The sequence below is a fragment of the Podarcis gaigeae genome (assembly GCF_964106915.1).
Source record: "Podarcis gaigeae genome assembly, chromosome: 2".
Lineage (NCBI taxonomy): Eukaryota > Metazoa > Chordata > Lepidosauria > Squamata > Lacertidae > Podarcis > Podarcis gaigeae.
The window spans coordinates 16408585-16428077 of record NC_139679.1 but is presented as its reverse complement, the minus strand read 5'-3'; the positions used below and the strand labels follow the sequence as shown (position 1 = coordinate 16428077).

The 19493-nt window shown below is 42.8% G+C and overlaps 2 protein-coding genes across 7 annotated transcripts in view; one reads left to right on the top strand and one right to left on the bottom strand.

The window, feature by feature from the left end:
* Window positions 1–574: 574 nt before the first annotated feature.
* On the bottom strand, window positions 575–7180 carry HNRNPA1 (heterogeneous nuclear ribonucleoprotein A1). Of its 2 annotated transcripts, XM_083729016.1 has the most exons (12): window positions 7039–7180; window positions 6908–6946; window positions 5562–5678; window positions 5224–5370; window positions 4013–4223; window positions 3818–3910; window positions 3642–3734; window positions 2580–2666; window positions 2188–2298; window positions 1315–1443; window positions 1128–1190; window positions 575–898 (listed from the first exon to the last, which is right to left on the bottom strand). In XM_083729016.1, the coding sequence occupies exons 1-11, from the start codon at window positions 7051–7053 to the stop codon at window positions 1135–1137; spliced, it is 1098 nt and encodes a 365-aa protein (XP_083585142.1). In that variant the 5' UTR covers window positions 7054–7180; the 3' UTR covers window positions 575–898; window positions 1128–1134. The 2 variants fall into 2 exon arrangements, with proteins under 2 accessions (XP_083585142.1, XP_083585143.1); XM_083729017.1 differs by lacking the exon at window positions 6908–6946 and having other exon boundaries at window positions 7039–7179.
* A 182-nt stretch (window positions 7181–7362) lies between these two features.
* Window positions 7363–19493, top strand: part of CBX5 (chromobox 5) — a 47741-nt gene continuing 35610 nt past the window's right edge. The window contains exons 1-3 of one of the 5 annotated variants that reach the window (XM_083729110.1): window positions 7785–7900; window positions 15025–15155; window positions 15259–15337. The gene's annotated coding sequence lies outside the window, so the exon portion shown is untranslated. Of the gene's footprint in view, window positions 7474–7742; window positions 7901–15024; window positions 15156–15258; window positions 15338–19493 lie in introns of those variants that run through there. The other 4 variants (XM_083729111.1, XM_083729112.1, XM_083729113.1 and 1 more) reach the window with 4 other exon arrangements.

Genomic DNA, 19493 nt, shown 5'->3' with positions numbered 1-19493 from the left:
TGCTCAATGCCTTCTTAATAATTGTAGTATTTCACAGACCAACCCCAAACATTTAGCTAGGAGCAGATGAGAAGTCATATTTTACTAGAAGTCATATTTACTAGCCTCTTTGGTTATGGAAACAAATCCTACCCCCATTAGGAACAGGTTGCAAAAACCATTTGGACCGGGCATTAGCTCCAGTATTGGAGATTTTACAACCCTCAGCAGACTCAATCAACTGGCCCTGGCTTTAAGACTTTTAAAAGGTGTGGAATTTAAAAATGCGCAGGGCTGATACTCGTGGCGTATCTGTGGCAATCCAGAACCAGCTAGATTTCACAAGTATCACAGCATACCCCAGTATATATATATATTACTACTATGAGTCCAAAGTGCCATTTCAAGGGTTCAATGGCAGGTGCTTATACAGCCATTGTAATTGTGGGCAGTATTGCTATTTGGTCTTTGATACGGTATTATAGTAGACCTGTCAACAGGCATTGATACCCTTTAAACTAAGCCTGCACAGCAACTATGCAGCTAAAACCAGTACATATTGACTTACAGTGAAACTTAACTTATACACGGCACATTTTAAAAAAGACACATTTATTCAGCGTCATGATCAGTCTATTACAGTTAGCAATCAACAGCATGGGTGTGGAAAAAAATAATCATCTACATAAAACCCTTGTTGGAATGCTTTGCACTTTCCACAGAACACAAAAACTAAAATATCCTGTTACAGATAGTCACAAATACAGTCCTGATGTTTGCAAACAAGCGCTTGTCTAACACATGTCTTCATGAGGCAGTTCTACCCTGCCACAACTGTGTTTGGCTGAGTTCACAACTGTGGTAACCTGTAGCTTCCCTGTCACTTCTCTGGCTCTCCTCTCCTGCTAAGCTTTGTTTCCTGTTGAATAATACGGAATAAAGTTGTTAATCTAAACACATTTGAGACTCAAAGCTACAATCCAATAGCAAGCTTCTTCCCACCGACTGCCAATCCATATATTAGCTTTTAACATCTGTATTTTAGTCCAAGTAAGCTTAAACTACAATAACTTTGCTCAGCTAAATTAAGAGTTACAATTAAATCTCATCAGCACTGCATATTCAGTGGTTAAAAGGAAGATTCTTACCTAGGAATTAAAACCGCCTTCCGCCGCCATAGCTACTGCCACTACCAGAGCCACCGTAGCCACCTGAAATAATCAAAGTTGCATTTTCAGAGAGGTGCATAGACTTATCCCCCCCGCAATCCCTGTGATCAAGGAACAAAATAGAAGTTCATGCGGTTCAACTTTACTACAGTTTTAAGACGCCTACCCCCACTTCCACCATATGGCCCAGAGCTCCTGCCTCCAAAGTTTCCTCCTTTCATCGGCCCAAAGTTTGAAGACTGGTTGTTGTAACTGCCAAAGTCATTGTAGCTTCCACCGCCTCCAAAGCTGCTTCCTGTATAGAGTAAGAAGCAGTGATTTTCAACAGGTTACTTGCATCTACCAAACTAGGAACAATTTGCCATCCCTGTCTATTATACCCAGCATCACATGAAGATATACATACTGCTTATCTTCTCCAGAGACAATTTTGCAAAATGCGGAATTACATTGTCTACCCTAGGTGGTCATTTTTATTTAATCTACTGCATTCAAAAAGTGCCTTATTAAAAAAAAATATCAAAGCATAAAGATCCCCTGCTACCAACACAAAAAGTTCAGTTAACCCAAAGCAGTCTCATGTGTGCATCAAGACCTTTAAAGCTTATACCCACTGCAGTCATAAAAGGCAATATTGAACTATACAAGGATTGGCATTCACAGACTTTTTTGTATTAAGTCCTTTTGACAGGATCCTCTTTATGTCTCTTTGCCTTGAAGCATGCCAGTTAGCTCAGTTGGTTAGTCTGATACTGATAATGCCAAGTTCACAGGTTTGATCTCCTTGGTGGCCACCTGCACATTCCTGCATTGCAGGGGGTTGACTACATGGCCTTCTGAGTGCCCAATTCTGCTTCTATTATTCTAGTTGCTACTATTTTAATTAAGTGAAGATGTAGAGGATTTTCCATATGGCAATAGGTACTGAAGCAAATGTGAAATTTAATGCCAAGACCACACTGGGAATTTGTCAAAACCAAAGTAATGATCCGCACTGTGCATGCAGCTGATTATTTTAGCACCCAAATGTAACACTTACCACCACTGCCACCACCAAAGCCGCCACTTCCATTGTTATAGCCGTCATAGCTGCCACTGCTGCCATAACCTCTGCTTCCTCCAGAGTATCCGGGTCCACTACCTCCATAGCCTTTAAGAAAAGGACATGTTCTTGTTCACAGCATAAAGTTCTCAATTAGCATGTGTGGGGAAAATATTTTTAAGAACTTGAAGAGGAAGGGAAGCTGGGGAAGGTATCAAAGACTACCTCCCGCCCAACTGCAGGTTTATCCATTGCCAGCTGTCATGGGGGAGGGTCCAGTTAGGCTGCTGGGTTTTGATAATAGTCTTTTGATGTTAAGTGCCTTTCAATTTAATTTGTAAGCCACTTTGGAAAGATCTGCATCCTCAAAGCAGTTGATGCAAACTTACCATCGTTGCCAAACCCATTGTAGCCATCTCCACTGCCTCCATAGCCGCCGCCGCCACCACCTCCGCCACTGCGACTGCCAAACCCTCCTGAGAAAAAGAACTACTGTTAGTACCGGGATCAGTTCATTAAGATGACGGGTGATTACATTTTAGCTGATTTATTAAAATACAGCTATTATAAACACATTCAAAGCAGGCTATGAAGAAAACATTTTCCAACCATTTCTCTTACTATCTTCCTAGAGAAGTTAAGCATGTTATTCCTGCAAATGCTCAACCAGAATGCAGAGGTCTGGGAATTTGTCTTCTAGATGAGTTCTTATACCTTAAAAAACAACCAAGCTGGGGCATTGCTTCTTTATTTCTTGTAGCATGGTAGTTAAGCTGATGTTACAACCCACCTCAAATCATGCTAAAAACTAGTAGGGATTCCTGACCAACCAGCTAAAGACCAATGTTCTGGCTGGTATACCCCTCCTGCACAAGAGATAGGTAAATATGAACATGCAACTTCCATCTATTTGAATCAATAACTAGACACTGAAATAAGGTTTCTTCTCCCATTTTAGTACAGTTGGCTTTGGGGTGGGTTATAAAACATGAGCCCTGGACAGATTCTTTGGAATAAGTATTTGAAGTCGTTGAAGCCCTCGTGTCAACATTAAATCTTGAAAGTACCGTATTTTTTGCACCATAACACTCACTTTTTTCCTCCTAGAAAGTAAGGGGAAATGTCTGTGCGTGTTACGGAGCGAATGCCTGTGGGTGGCGGGGGGGATCTGCTGCAGTTGAGAGCAGAGGATCCATGGTTCCCCTTCCTTCCCTCCCCTTCCTTACAAAGCATGGATCCACATGGATCCTCAGGATTTTTGCATTGGGCTACTCCAAACTCACTGTCAGATCACATGTCTGTGGCCACAGCATGAACCACAAAAATCATATATCCACTATTTCATTTAGAATATTTTTTTCTTGTTTTCCTCCTCTAAAAACTACGTGCGTGTTATGGTCTGGTGCGTGTTATAGAGCGAAAAATACGGTAACCAGTAAAATTTTCCTTACCACGGCCACCAAAGCTGCTGCCACGGTTGAAGTTCTCACCACCGCCAAATCCGCCTCCACGGCCACTCCCAAAGCTGCCAGAGCTACTACGACCTAACAAAAAGAAGAACAATCTTCAGCACTACAAAGAGGCACTAGAAGCCTAGGTTCATTTCAATCAAAGCCACAAAACTCACCTCTTTGGCTGGATGAGGCACTCGCCATTTCCTGCTTTGACAAGGCTTTCCTGACTTCACAGTTATGCCCGTTCACAGTATGGTATTTCTGAACTATATAAAGACGACAAAGTGTTGTCAGTATTTCCCTTGCTGTCATTATTTCCTTTGCAACTCTAAAACTGGAAGTCAAACCAACTCAAATAATACACTTACTGACAATTTTGTCCACAGAGTCATGGTCATCAAAAGTAACAAAGGCAAACCCCCTCTTCTTGCCACTGCCACGGTCAGTCATTATTTCAATAACTTCAATTTTGCCATACTGTTCAAAGTAGTCCCTTAAGTGGTGCTCTTCTGTATCTTCTTTAATTCCCCCGACAAAGATTTTTTTTACTGTTAAGTGGGCTCCAGGCCTTTGAGAGTCCTAGAATAAGACAGGATAAATGCAATGTTAGGTTTGGATTATCAATTGTGAGCCAGTAGCTATCATTTTATTCTCCCAACCACTGCTCTGCAACTCTCTGTACTGGAGAAAGCTATCATACAGACAGCATGTTTAGGTTAAGTTGAAGACTGGTGTATATTTTACATCAAGGCTATGTGCTGTAGTTCAGAGACAGCCAACAGATGCTCTTTAGAGGTTGTGGGACTACAATTCCCATGAGTTCCAGCTGGAGAGCACCACAAGTATGCACCACTGAATTTGGGGTGGGTGGGGGAGAAGGACACTTCTAAATAAACATGAATTGCTCCACACTAAACAAATCCTATGTATTCAGAACCAGGAATTGACCAGAGCCACATACTGGATTACAGCATTACATGAATACCAACCAACAGAATAGTTGCTCTTATGGCCATGTAAAATATAGCAATGCACAGGGACCCTGCATACCACCAAAGACTTTCATGATTAACTATAATGGTTGAAAAAAAACACAAAAGGATGCAACAGGTTAAATATTGCATGACCTACTGGCACTGAAAGTATAGTTTTAATTACATTGTACCTTCCCTGCCAATAAGCTGATTTAAATCCAATAAACCAAACACTGCACTAAAAAAATGTCATCAGTGAACGGAGAATGGTATTAATATAGTTGCTTTAACTGCAGTTCTGGATAACCAGATACATGAACACAATGTTTATGGTCTTCAGCTACACAAAACTAATACAGTGGTACCTCGGGTTAAGAACTTAATTCATTCCGGAGGTCTGTTCTTAACCTGGGTACCACTTTATCTAACGGGGCCTCCTGCTGCGCCGCCATATGATTTCTGTTCTCATCCTGAAGCAAAGTTCTTAATCCAAGGCACTATTTCTGGGTTAGTTGAGTCTGTAACCTGAAGCGTCTGTAACCCAAGGTACCACTGTACAGCACTTTGGCACATTCCTCACTAGTGCAGCCGACAGCAGCTCTCACCTCTCTGGATACAGCTCTTTTTGGTTCAACAACTCTCCCATCAACTTTGTGGGGCCTGGCATTCATGGCAGCATCAACCTCTTCCACTGTTGAATAAGTGACAAATCCAAAGCCCCTGGAGCGCTTAGTGTTTGGGTCTCTCATCACCTAGGATAAAAAAGCCAAGTCAGATTATTTCACTTTGTTCTAAGGATACAATACACATCATAGCATGCCATGGAATACATGATTCTTACAGGAATCAAAAACATTCATTTGTCTTGGGTAATGCCATCTACAGTACCAAGTTAGAAACGTCCTCAACAAAATTAAAAGCCAATCCCCGTATGAAAACCTACCACACAGTCTGTAAGTGTGCCCCATTGTTCAAAATGATTGCGAAGGCTTTCATCTGTCGTCTCGAAACTTAGGCCGCCAATGAACAGTTTGCGTAGCTGTTCAGGTTCCTTGGGGGACTGAAAAAGAGAAGAGTAGGGAAATATAGAACAAGGAAGGTGGCACTGCAGGACTCTCCCATCGAACTACAGCTTCATGTAGATAAGCAAGCCTACTAATGCACAATAATCCCTGGATGAGTTAGCACACTTGTTACCCATTTCCCTGCTAGCACCCTAACTGGTATCAACATGCCAGCAAAACCTCTCAACAAGAGTAGGGGCACACTCCAATCCTGCATTTGTCACTATTTCATATAATCACTATATCCCAAATAACCAAGGACTGCCTTTTATTCTTGTTCTGATAATACAGCTACCCATTATGATGTAGTAAAGCAATAGGAAATGCATCAGCTATGTATTTTACTGCTTAATTTTCTAACACACAAGTATGCTTTCCAAGTCTTGTTGAGAATATTGCTCTTCCTTCACTTAAATCTGCCCGTCTACAAATAAACACACTTCTAACGAAGACTACAAGCTACCTATCAAAATCCATTTCTAAGAAAAGGGAAAAAAAAACCTAAAGGGGGCAGGAAAGCAGCAAGTCTATTTTCAGCTACAGGATGGCAACATTGTAGTATTTTAGGTCGCTCGGCAGAGCCAGAAACTTTGTAGCCCTAAAATGGCCAGATTTTCAGGCTGTTCCCTAATAGTAGCGCCTCAAGTTCTACATACCTAGTTGGGAGTAATGTGCTTAAGGAAGGCAGGCCTCCCTACTGAATGATAAACATGCATTATGTACACGAATCCCAAGAAAATTATCACCCAAGAGACAGGGGCGAAAGCGTGAAAGGCACCCACGGTTATAAGGGAAAGTTGGCGAAGGGAGAAACTGGAGACATTTGCGGGGGGGGGGCGCGGAGAGACTGCAGACAAAGCAGGAGAGCACGTGGTGTGCACACGTCCCCATCCCCCACGCAACTCGAAGAAGGGGAACCGGAGGCCAGTGCGCAGGCGCGCGCCAATCCTCCTGCCCGCAGAGCGCAGGCGCAGCCATTCCAAGCGTCGGGGAAGAGCAGCGGTGACCGCCACGCACTGTGAAACATGGCGCCTGCCCTGGAAAGCCAGCGCGCATGCGTAGCCCGAGGGGAGGTGGGGAAAAAAAAAGAGGCCAGGCGGCAAAGGAAGGCAGGCCGACCGGAGACCATTAGGCCTTGAAGCAGAAGGCGAGGCAAATGGCGGGGAAAGAGAGAAAACGATTCCGGGATAGGGAATATATACATTTTTTTTTGTTTTAGACTTACTTCGTGAGGAGACATATCGCACCCGTAATCGGACGATCCCTAAAGGCAAAGGAGACATAATTCCACAAAAACAAGCCACAGGTTGAGGGTCGAAAGAATGGAACTAAACCGCCCGTAACCAGGGCTCTTACCTCAGACTTCGACATGGCGGCGGCGTAATTACAGGCAAGGCCTAGCCCGGCTTCCCCACAAAGCGACGCTGCCTCTCGGTGAAGCAGAGACGAAAAGGGGCCGAGTCACCGAGTGCGCCGCCGCCTCACTAGTAACGCCCACACCGGCCCCATTTCATTGGGCAGGCTTCTCGGCTTCGTCGCCTCTCACTGGACAACGGTCAGATTGCTCTCCTTCCATTGGAAGCTCTCGTAGCGACCCCGCCCTTTTCCCTCCGTTATCCCTACCCCTGTTGGCTTTCCGTTGGTTGGGTTTTTTGTCACTCTTCCGACTCCGACGGAATTCCCCGCCCTTTACTCCTCAAATAACCAGTCGCAATAGGTTCTCTTTCATTGGGCAGTTCGGAACGCAGGTTTCTTGCGATTGGCTGGGACCAACGGATACCCTTTTGGGGGGTTGGTTAGCTTTTTATTCATTCATTCTAATAGAGGCGGGAATTAAGTTGGTATTCCTGAGCGTTTTTTTGTGTTGGTGGTTGGTATGATGAAGGCGCGAGCCGGGCTGGGCTTGGGGTGCAGGAGGAAAGAGAGTTCAATACGTGCAACTTGCCTCTGAGGCGAGCCTACGCTGAAGCGCGCTGCACACCTTGCGCATGCGTCACAAAGTCTTGCTTCTGACGAATAACGGGGAGGGGAGGAAGGGAGAGGGGATAAATGCGCGCGCCTCACGCCGGCGCAGTGAGGTTAGGAAGGGGGCGGAGGGGCTGACGCGTGCGCACTGGACGGGGTTTTTGGCGGGCGTTGCGCAGAAGCGGCGGCTGTGAGGGGTTACAAACCAGGGAGGGGGAAGTTGCTTCCGCTCCGAGCCCGCTACTTTCCCCAGGTGAGCGACCACGGGAAACAATCTTGGCGGGGCCGCGTTACCGGGAGCCAGCCGTTCCGAGGGAGGGGGGCGTGGTTTTGGCGTGATTGGGAGCCTGTCCGTTCTGTGAGGTACCGTTGGAAAAGGGGCGGGGCTTGCGCTCTGGGAGGCGGGGCGTTGGAATCTGAGTGACAGCCTCATAGGTCGAAGGGTTGAGGCAGTTGGGAGGGTTAGACCATTGAGGGTCGGAGGGTGGAGTGGCAGCCGGTTTATCCAACGGGGAAGCCGCTTTTGCTTGTGGGGCGGGTGGTTTAGCGTAACTGTTTGATTGGCGCGGAGGATGGCCAATGGCGAGGGGCCTCGGTACTATGGCGCTTTTCTTTAGGAGTGGGAGGCTTTCCCGCCGTGAGCTTTCCCTCAGTCTCACCCACCCCAATTCATACCTTTGACTACATATGGCCTTGCAGTGTTTTGTCCCGGCCCTTAATTTTCAAAGCTGTACACCCCCGCGAACTTTTTTAGAGAAACCTCTTTTAGTCTGCCGTCCACGTTCAGCCCATTCACGCCGGAGAAAGTCTTCGTGCCGTAGTCGCTCGAGGATAAGTGGCTGTGAAGGGCTGGAGTTTTGCCTCTCGTGTTTTCCTCCCGCCGTCTCTGGGGAGTTCGCTGTTTCACACGCTCCTTCGCTCCCGACCCCGGAGACAGTCCAAGCCAACCAGGCGAATCCGCCAGCCTTGCACGTTCCCCTCTACTTGAGTTTCCAAAGCCCGAAATCCCAGAAACTTTCCATGAAATATAACCCCCCCCCCATGGTAGATAGTTCCCAACTTATTTGGTGCCCAATGTATAGGGAAAGGCAAGTTCGGTGAATTTTCGGGTATCATTGTATTGGATTATTATTAATAATAATAAATTTTTATTTATACCCCGCCCTCCCCAGCCAAGACCGGGCTCAGGGCGGCTAACAATAATAAAAAAATAAGTGGATTAAAATACAATTTAAAAGATTAAGTTAAAACATTAGGATGCAGCCTCTTCATAGGAGGAGAAAGGAAAAAGAAAGAGGGGGAGGAATCAAACTTGAACTTATTAGTGCTCCGCCTTTTTCCCCTGACTGGACTCAAGGCGGCAGTTTTCAACTAAAGATAAGAACTGCTGAAAACACAGTGGGGGGAAATAGTCATTTAAAAAAATAAAATAAACGTTGAGAATTGGGTGTGGAGTGGGAAGTCTGCAGAGGAAGGACATAGTCCACAAACTCATGTTCACACTTCAGCAAGTTCTGGTGTTGCTATTGTGGTTGCTTTGTTTATTCTGATAGCTGGTTGGACTGAAAAAAAGAGTCCTAAAATAATAGTAATTTATTTACTAGATTTCTGTTGGTCCTCACAGTAACTCCATGTTAAGATACTATGCTTGATCCAACATGAGGGAATGAGAGTGCATACTTGGATTTCTTGGTTGCAAGCCATAGAGAATATCTTATTGTGCATAACAATTGATAAAGAAATGTCCAAATATATATGTTACCGTTTTCTCAAATAAAATCAATGTTATTCAATCCAGAGAGCTGGAGTATCTGTAGGTGTAATGGCACTTAATGCTTTGGATTACTGTCGACAGTAAGATTTGAAAAGTGGCTTAGAGCTTTTTGTCCAGCTGTTTGTCCCATGAAGAAAGAAAATTAAAATCTTGCTGCACACAGTGTATGGCTGCAATGTTCTAGTGTGAAGAACAACTATAGTTTTAAATACAACCTCAGCAGATCACCGAGTCACCTTCCTACTGCTGGGTAGGGGAGCAAGAGAAATCAGGTTTAGTTTTCTTCACACCAGGGCTGAGTCTACACAAAGGTCATTAGTGATTTGTGCAGATGATGAATTCATTATGTGTGGATCCCAAGTACAGACATGTTGTAGAATATACATTGAATTATGGGCATCTAGAACTTGAAATGGCAGCTGGGATGCTGAGGAGCTTGTAGTTGGCTCTCAGCCACACTTAGATGGAAGCTGATTTAAATGAGGTACATAAATGCTGCACATATAGGGGTGACCCTCAGCATAGGTAGAATTTTTTGCATTCTTGCCATCTTGTTTAACTTGGCTGGAAGAAAAAAACGGAGTAAGGTGAATATGAAAGCAGCTATATCTGATACAAATGGGTAGATAAACAATAAGCAGAGTGGTATAGAGACCTGAAGAGAAGTGACTACTCAATGTCTTTTTTCAGTGTCTTGTCAGGTATCTAGTTGCTGTGGGTTACTAGTCCCTGAGAAAGGTTGGAAGAGAAGGCTCTAGGCCTTAAAAATAGATTCAAAATCAAAGCTGCCCACTTATTGAAATTCATTTCCTTCCTGAACAAGCTTTCATACCAATAGATACTGTAACAAATAAAACATGGTTTGCAGCTAAATAATGCCTTTACATAGACAGAATCAAAACTCTTTGCTCATGTATCCCATGTACTTTTTGCATTGCATTTTTTTCCTGCTTAGAGATAAGACAAGATAGATTTCTCTCTGTGCACATGTAAGTCTATTAAGCAAAATCCATTTCCTTGACTAAAGTGGCGAAACCTATGTACATGTATTGAGAAGTAAATCCCATTGAACAAAGTGGGTGAGTAAACATGTATAAGATTAACTGCAAGTTTTCATAGCTTTCCATGATGCAGGGGTTAGTTACTGTGCAAAATAGTATTTCTTCCTGAGATAGAAAGTAATTGCATTTCATTCATAACTTGAAACTGAACACATTGAACTGGTTCGCACCTTACACTAAACCAGAGTTCTAGAATTATGTGCAAGAAAAGGAAAGAGCTGCTGTGAGCACACTTGCCTCTTCCCGCATGGCCAGAAGGAGGATTTGAGCAATTGCACTTTGCCTGAATATATTGGCTTGTTGTGCTGTCTTGATCTGGTTTATTTCAAAAACACTATTCTTAGCTGTGTCATTTGCAGTACAGTTGTACCTTGGATCCCGAACACCGTGGTACTTGGACGTTTTGGCTCCTGAATGCCACAAACCTGGAAGTGAGTGTTTCGGTTTGCGATTGTTCTTTGGAACCCGAACATCTGACAGGGCTTCCACTGCTTTCGATTGGCTGCAGAAGCTACAGCCAATCAAAAGCCACACTTTGGCTCCAGAACCAAAGTGGATTCCGTTCGATTTACAAGGTACAACAGTATTTTAAAACATATACATTGTTTCCCTTGTGGTTTACTTTACTAAAAAAGGAAATCTTTAACTCGTTCTATTTGGTAGGTAGCTGTGATACTGGTTTTAGGAAGTTTAATGTGTTTCTAGTAAATGTTTAGGTTTTCTTTGGGGAGCAGAGGAAAGGGAAGTCCTCCTGTGTGGGTGGAAGTTGGCATTTACCCCTTCAAAATCAATGGAAGCAGGCATCTTTCATTACTGATGCTGTATGTGAGTTTATCCCACAATTGTATATCTACGCATGGATACAAAAGTGGAATTTTTGCCCTCACACTAACAAGAACAATATCCAAAACTCAGCAACCCGATTCCTTTTTCAAATTCTGCGCCTTCTCTGTTTGCACAGTAACTATTGTGAAAATGATAAAATGTTTTGCTACAACATAGACTTTTATTTCTTAATGAATTTCCCCCCACACATGTTAAAATAGAAGCCAATTAAGTTACAACAGGCAAATTGTCTACTATCATTTACCCTTGTATTTTCTTTTACAATATAACTTTTTTTCCTAGTTATTGTATATTGTCTTCCCCAGCATGCTGTCTGAGTACTTCCTGAACAAACAGACAGATCTGCTTATTAACTGTCCAGAGCAACTTGAAATATGCAACCAAACATCTGTATTCCTGATTTGCTGTACTAATAAAAACATTTTCATATCCTACCAGAAGTAATTCAGTAATTTAAGTAGTTGAACTGCAAATGACTAGTGATATTTTTAATTTAAATTACTGCATGTGTCAAAAAATTAAATAAATGTTTAAGAACTTGAGCTCTCAATTGTTTTGCAGTCTAATACACATCTGTGTTGCTTCTTAGCAAGTTGACTGCTGCTAGTTTGGGGGTCATAAATGGTTACTGTATTATTTTTTGTGGCATACTGAGTTGTTGTTAAAGGTGGTGAGAGCATCAAACATTAAAGTTAAAAGGGTGTTTTGAGATAAAAGTATTTGTATATGTGCTTTTGCTCTTGCAAAAAGGCCAAGTAAATTGCTTCAGGACATTCCAGCATGATAAATAGTGTAAAATGTGGATGCCCTTTGTGGATGCAAAACTCGCCAAATTACTCATTGGACTCCAGCGATAGGACACTCTGTATTGTAGTCACATCATTGCCCCACATTTCTTCTTCCTCTCATTCTCTCTTGGCCTACTTCAATCAACAGTGTTTGGGCCAAGAAATTCAAACTGCGTATTGCTATGCACTTCAGTGTCTTCCGAGGGAAGTACAGTTGTACCTTAGAAGTCGAACGGAATCTGTTCCGGAAGTCCTTTCGACTTCTAAAATGTTCGGAAACCAAAGGTGTGGAAGTCGCACAAGACATTCAGCTTCTGAAAATTGTTCGAAAACCGAAACACTGAGTTCCAGGTTTCGATTGTTCAGGAGCCAAGACGTTTGAGATCCAAGGTATGACTGTACAGCATTCATGCACACACCTGTACTGAAGTCACTGAAGGATCTGGTTAAAAGCAACAGTTTATTGTGGGATTGTGGGAGAAAGAACGCGTCCAATACAAACAAGAGAGCAACTTTTCTATGTGTATCTCAGATACAATATAAAAAATACACTGAACTAATATCCAATGGATTTTAAAAAATATTCTAGTGCAATACCAGCACATCAAAAGCCATACTTGGTACAAGACCCTACAAAGTTATTTTTACCATTGTATTAGTTATGTGTACCACATAGTTTTTATAGGATATTTTTCTGAACTTATACTGAACAGAATATATAGATGTTTCATGCATGTACCCAAACTTTTGCAACCCCTCGTCCACCACCTCCAGCTGCTTCAAAGTAGGATTCAATGTAGTATTAATATCTGCCAATGAAAGGAAACCCCAAAAAGACAACCCCTTTTCCAACAAATGGAGAGCTTTTTACTTGCACACAGTGGTATTTAGATCCAGGCCATTATGTCTTGTTTAGCACAAAGCAACACTTGAGTTTGAAAAGTATTTGACACTATCCTTCAAATTTATTGGATGTGTCCTTTGTTTAAACATTACATGATTGCATTACACAACTGATCCAAAATTATGATAGATTTCTCTCTGATCATACCAACTATGTGGGTAGGTTACCAAATTTTCAAACCTCTTTCCAGGTTCTCTTCAAAGTGAACTGAATAAAATGGATGTTATAAGAAACAGTGGGCCTTTTACCACACAGCCAGTGGCGTAGTGTCGGTTGTCAGCACCCGGGGCAAGGCAAGTAATTTGCGCCCCCTAACCCGTGGATTTGTGCCCCCTAACCCTAACCCCCAGATGTTGCGGCCGGGCCCCCCTGCACTCCCCACGCTACGCCACTGCACACAGCTACATAGTGGAGTGTAGAATAGGATGGTGTTGATTTTTAAGATATTTGCATATACTAAATGCTTTAGGAAAAGCTACAGGAACAAAGAATGTTTTCTTCTACATACAGCTCTCTTCTTGTTTTTACCTGCATTTAGTGCTTAATCCACACTCCTGAAAAAGTATTTGTACATACAAAAGGGAGTGGCCGAAAAATCTCTCATTGGTTCTTTCCTCCAATAAAAATAAAGAATCTCCGTTATACTACCAACACCTGCTGTATACTGCAGGAAGCAGGAGCATAAAGCTCCAAAATGTTCAAATCCAGGTTTTAGGACCTAAAGTAACAGCACCTGAGATTTCCATCAAAGGATTGTATGCAGCACTGAAACCTTTCTGCCATTCCTAGAGTTTAAAAGACCACAATATGGTGTAATTTAGAGCTGACTTTTTATTTTGAAAATCTCCCTTTCTGTCCTCCCCGGTCACTTGGATCTCCATTATGTAAATTCATCCTGTCATATCCAGCATAAATATGCCAATCTTGTAAATTGGGAAACGGCGGGAGAGCATCTCCTCTTCTATCAACTTTCTAGATTTGTTCAAGATTATCTTTTATCTGTCTCTAGTATTTAAACATGTACCTTTCTGGAGCTCCATAAAATAATTAAAGGACAGATGAATTTGGTGCTCACAGAAAAGCAAGACTGAAACTCATTGGCTTGACTTCAGCCATGGTCTAGGGTGTGTGAAAGGCACTTTCCCTTGTGCACAATTGGTTTCCTGTGGTGCCAAATTGTATGCCAGTCCAGAATGTTCTCCTGATGGAGTAGCTCATTGCTGACACAAGAGACAGTGAGTTGTATAAGGGGAATGCTGCTTACTGTTCTTTGCATGTAAGTTGCAATGTTCTGCTTAAAATCTTGCTGGTATAGTGACATCCTAACATCTTTTTTCCCCCTATACCACTCCCTTTCACCGGAATGATGTCCATTCAAAAGAATTAAAAGAGACTGATTAGCTTGCAAGACAGTGGTCTAAGGTCACCCAATGTTGGAAACTGGGATTGAAAAGCTAGGACTTCTGGAACCTGGGTTTTGGACCCCCAAACAGACTGTCTAGTCACCACTGGTACCATGCTTCAGTTTTCAAAACACTCTACACTTTATTATTAAACTCCTTAACATGTTGTCTATCCTTAACATGTACTTCAAGGCTTCAAAGCACATACATTACGGTAATCCTTGAGTGTCAGCCAGGTGCAAAAAATGGCACTCAGACTTTTTGAGGTGCTCACAAATGGAGAGTCTTTATGCACCTGGTGCCCTGCTAATTTCAAACCCTGAGGCCACTCAGTGAGCCCCGTGGCCTAGGGAATTGGACCATGTCTTAATTTGGTTTCAGTTCTTTGCATGCTGTGGTCATGAGAAGTTTCCTGAGGCCTAATGGATCTTTCAGTGTCTTCCAGTGGGAAACAATGGGGAAATGGCAATACTGATTCTGCATGTTTTATTTAATTGGAATCTGTGTGGAAATGTACCTCCTTTTAATCCAGTATGGATGAATAGGAAACTAATACAAGTACTTTAGTATCATCCCTGAAATGGCCATGTTCATATTTTAGATGGAAAATATTTCTCAGTTTCCTGTGCTCCATAAGATGCGAAACTTGTCAAGGCAAAGTAAATGCCTCGCAAATCAGAAAATACTACAGCAATATCTGGTTGAATTAGAAACTTCAGAGCACATCTGAGTGTGAGTATCCCCCTCCCCCATCCTATCTTGATACATTTAATACACTTAAAAAAATATATATACCAAACTTTAAAATCTTTTCATTTGTGTTTTTATCCTGCAGTTTTGTTTCAAAGAATCCATGCTACTAAAGCACCCCAATCAGAATCTTACAGGGCAGCACGAAACCACCTGAAGATCAGGTAACCTGAAAATGGAGTGAAGATGCATATTGTTGAGTGGGTTTTAAGCATCATTGCTAGATGCCAAAATAGGTGCAATGTGCTTTAAAGAGGCCGCTGTTTTACAGTAAGAAACTGACCCATTTATAACAGCCAAGGGCATAACTGCAGAAGCAAGATCTCTGTGTTTATGGCTGCTTATAGCCTCCATCAGTGCTGATTACTCTGATTGATACTTTCCTGCCAGAAGAAAATTGGGGTGCCTAATAATGATGATTTATGTACAATTGAGTCATATTCTGACACTTCATATACAAAGTTCACTCAGGTCAAAATGTTAGATTTGTACATTTTTTAGGTTTAAATAGAAACACTGATGATACTATCACAAGATGAACACTAATCAGGCACATTGATGACAACTATTCTGTAGTGCAAAGCAACTTTAGGAAATGTCTTTTTATTTATTTTATTGATTGATTGATTTTATATACTGCCCTGTACCTGGAGATATAGAGGTTGATATTTGTTTCACATTAGTTTAGAAGCTGATATTCGGTTCATAAGCACTCACAGTATTCTGGGTATTTTCATATGGCACTATAACTAACCAATTAAAGAGGTAGGATATTGGTAACTCTCTCTGAGAACTTGATGCTGAAAGCTCAGTAAATCTCTAAACAACAACAACAACAGTAAAACCCAGCTGGATCTATATAGTGAAAGCCTTAGAATGATCGCACAGAGGGACTTTCCCATCACTTCCTCTCCTCTGCAGCCCCTTTGGCTTCTGAAAAAATTCTCCTGGGTCAAGGACTCTTCCAGAAAAGTGTGGGTTGGGGTGCGGGGACTGGAGTGGGGAATGGGGATTTGGCTGTACTTGTATAGAGGTTCTTCTGTGAGTGTCTTTACACTTGTGCTTCTCTGGATCGAACCAGTGGCGTAGCGTGGGGGGTGCAGGGGGGGCCAGCCGCACCGGGCGCAACATCTGGGGGGCACGCGCTCGCACTCGAGTGCTAAAATCCACGGGTTAGGGGGCGCAAATTACTTGCCTTGCCCCGGGTGCTGACAACACACGCTACGCCACTGGAGCCAACCCATAAATAGTCCTAAAATTGTTGTTAGCTTCAGTTGTGTTAAATATGCCTTATTTTTTGTTTCGTACAGTTTCTTGCAAAACAAGCTCTACGTATACTTATAACATGTATATGAGTTCCCTGTATTAATAAAATATTTTGCTGAATGTAACTGTATTCGGTGCTTTATTTTGGAAATACATTATTGACACTTGTATTTTGGTATTTGATATGCTTCCTGGTGAAAGTATTTGGATTTGAAATAGTTCAATGGAGGTTGTCATTGAGAGCCTCCTGACACATTTAATAAAATTATTTGAATCTCAAACAGGATGCTTTTGAAAATTATATTTTGTGGGTAGCAAGGCATAAATGCTAACTTTTTTTCTCTAGCAAAAAAATACCTTTCAGAAATCTTATCACTTATGTTTCAGTTGGAGTTTTATGCCCTTGGCTTTGTCCCTTTCTTCTAACTTATTCCCCTTTCTGGTGTGATTTTATTGTAATCTGCTCTTCTTGTCTCTTTCCCCCATGAAGTATAGGAAACCTAGTTAAGCAAGTTAAATTTCTAGAAGCTTAGTAGCACATAGAGAACTCATTGCAGTTTAACGAATGTTCTGACACACCATACAGAAACATAGCCTCACTCTCTTGTTACATTAATCTTGGTACTAATTCGTTCCTTGTATTTAAGTAGGCAACATTTATTACGGAATAGAGTAAAATCAACTACACCTTCAAGAGTTCATACACCTCCAAAGTGGCATGTCATTGATTGCCAGCAGTACCATTCTGTGGCTTACTTTGAACAAAGTAATATCTGCATAATAAAAACGACACAAATCAGACACAACAAATCACAACACAGAAAAACAAACAGATGAACATCTCATACTCCCACGACCTTATGTTTCTTATCTCAAAAAAAGTGGGTGGGAGACAGGCAGAGTGAAATACTAAAATTTCTGGTGGCTTGAATCATGTCCTAAATTGATGAAAATTCACTCACGTATGATGTCACACAAACGGAGCACTAACCAGCAAGGATTGGGTATACCTGGATCCATCTTTATTGATGGAGCTGTTGTTACTTTAGGTCTTGGACACGGGTGGCACTGTGGTCTAAACCTCTTGGGCTTTCTGATTGCAAGGTCAGCAGTTCGAATTCACCCAACGGGATGAGCACCTGTTGCTCTGACCCAGCTCCTGCCAACATAGCAGTTCAAAAGCATAACAGTGTGAGTAGATAAATAGGTACCACTGCAGCAGGAAGGTAAACAGTGTTTCTGTGCGCTCTAGTACTTGTCATGGTTCTCCATGCGCCAGAAGTGGTTTTGTCATGATGGCCACATGACCTGGAAAGCTGTTTATGGACAAATGCTGGCTCCCTTGGCCTGAAAGTGGAGACGAGCGCTGTGCCCCATAATCGAATTTGTCTGGACTTAACCATTCAGGGGTCCTTTACCTTTTACCTTTACCTTAGGTCTTGTTTACTTAACTTTGCTTTCAGTATGCATTGTCTTTTTAACATCTTACCTTTCCAAGCAGTTTTTCTCTCTGGCCATCTGTGTATGTATATATTCTCAATAATTTTCACTACACCTCATACGTGAAGTAAGAGCCACTCTTGCCTACAAAAGCTCCTGACATGATAACCATTAGCTTTTATGGGTTACATCTCCTATGGGTTACATGTACCATGGCTGACACCCTGAGGTGTTTTTTGTACCATCTAGTTTAGCTCTCAGATTACCTTTAACTTCACCATTGTTGTTCCTTTTTCCAGGCTGTTACTCCAACAGCAAGTGAAGTTCTCCAGCCTACCCTTGAGTTGCAAGAGAGCTTTGTTCTGCAGCAGTGAAGAGACAGCACGTTCTTGACGAGGCAGAGAAACAGTGCATAGCTTGGGCTGTTGGCCTGTGATCAGGACAGAAGGGAACATAGTATACACCTCCTCTGGCATAAGAGGACTGCACCTCTGCAGAATTTGTCTGTGCTGTGAAGACGCAACTCTTGCTTTATGACCAGTGGTTTAACATTCCCCAGAAACCCATCTACCAAATGAGACCAATACAGTGGTACCTTGGGTTAAGTACTTAATTCGTTCCGGAGGTCCGTACTTAACCTGAACCCCCACTTTAGCTAATGGGGCCTCCTGTCGCCGGCGTGCCGCCGGAGCACAATTTCTTTTCTCATCCTGAAGCAAAGTTCTTAACGTGAAGCACTATTTCTGGGTTAGCAGAGTCTGTAACCTGAAGCGTATGTAACCCGAGGTGCCACTGTATAATAATCTTGTGAGCTGGACATTTCTGGGTGTGTTTTTTTTTAAGGTTAAGCTTGCATTTCATCAAACCATAAGAATCAAATAAAAAATGTTTTGAAAGACATAGGGCATGACACTAGTGTTTTGCGGCTTTATAAGGCGGCAGCATGTCAAATTTATAAATTGGGTGGCTGATCTTTCAAATATTGAACTGCACCAGTGGTTTTCAAATAGTGTGCTGTGGCACCCTGGGGTGCCTTGAAAGATGGTCAGGGGTGCTACGGGCAACACTGGCCTCTGCCCCACTGTCCTTCCCTGCCTCCTCAGATTCCCTCTTGCATCTCTGCCTCCCAATGCCTTACAAATATTTGTTGCAGCAACCCTGGCTACAAGCTCCCCAGGCAAATGGTGCCTCTGGGTCTGACCAGGGGTTGCTTCCTAGGTCCCTGTGGGGCAGTGTGAGGAGGCATCTCTCTTTGGAGCGGGGGGCCAGCTTAGAGATCAGGGGCAGAAGCTGCAGCTGCCCAAAAGACTCCCAAGGAGAGGGAAGAAGAGAGGACGCTGAGGGAACACACCGCAAGGGAGGGTGTTTGAAAAAGGATGAAAGGCTGTCACCTCTGCAGGCAGGGGGTGACATAGCTGGGCTCCTGAGCCCCACAGGGATGCCACAGAAAGAGTGTAGTTGGTTAAGGGAGCCGTGGACTCAAAAAGGTTGAAAGCCTCGGAGCTACACCATCATGCTGCATTTTTAAAAGGCATCTTATGCTTGAAGGGGCCATAGCACCTGATATGTCATTCAAGTGCTGTCTGGCAGGATGCTGCTACTAAAACCCAGGAT

What these genes read in the sequence shown, in the direction of transcription:
- HNRNPA1 (XM_083729016.1), bottom strand. An exon ending in TGCCTCATCCAGCCAAAGAG is followed by an intron (nt 3,735 to 3,817) that starts GTGAGTTTTGTG and finishes TCTTTTTGTTAG; the next exon opens with GTCGTAGTAGCTCTGGCAGC. An exon ending in CAATGGGTTTGGCAACGATG is followed by an intron (nt 2,299 to 2,579) that starts GTAAGTTTGCAT and finishes CTTTTCTTAAAG; the next exon opens with GCTATGGAGGTAGTGGACCC.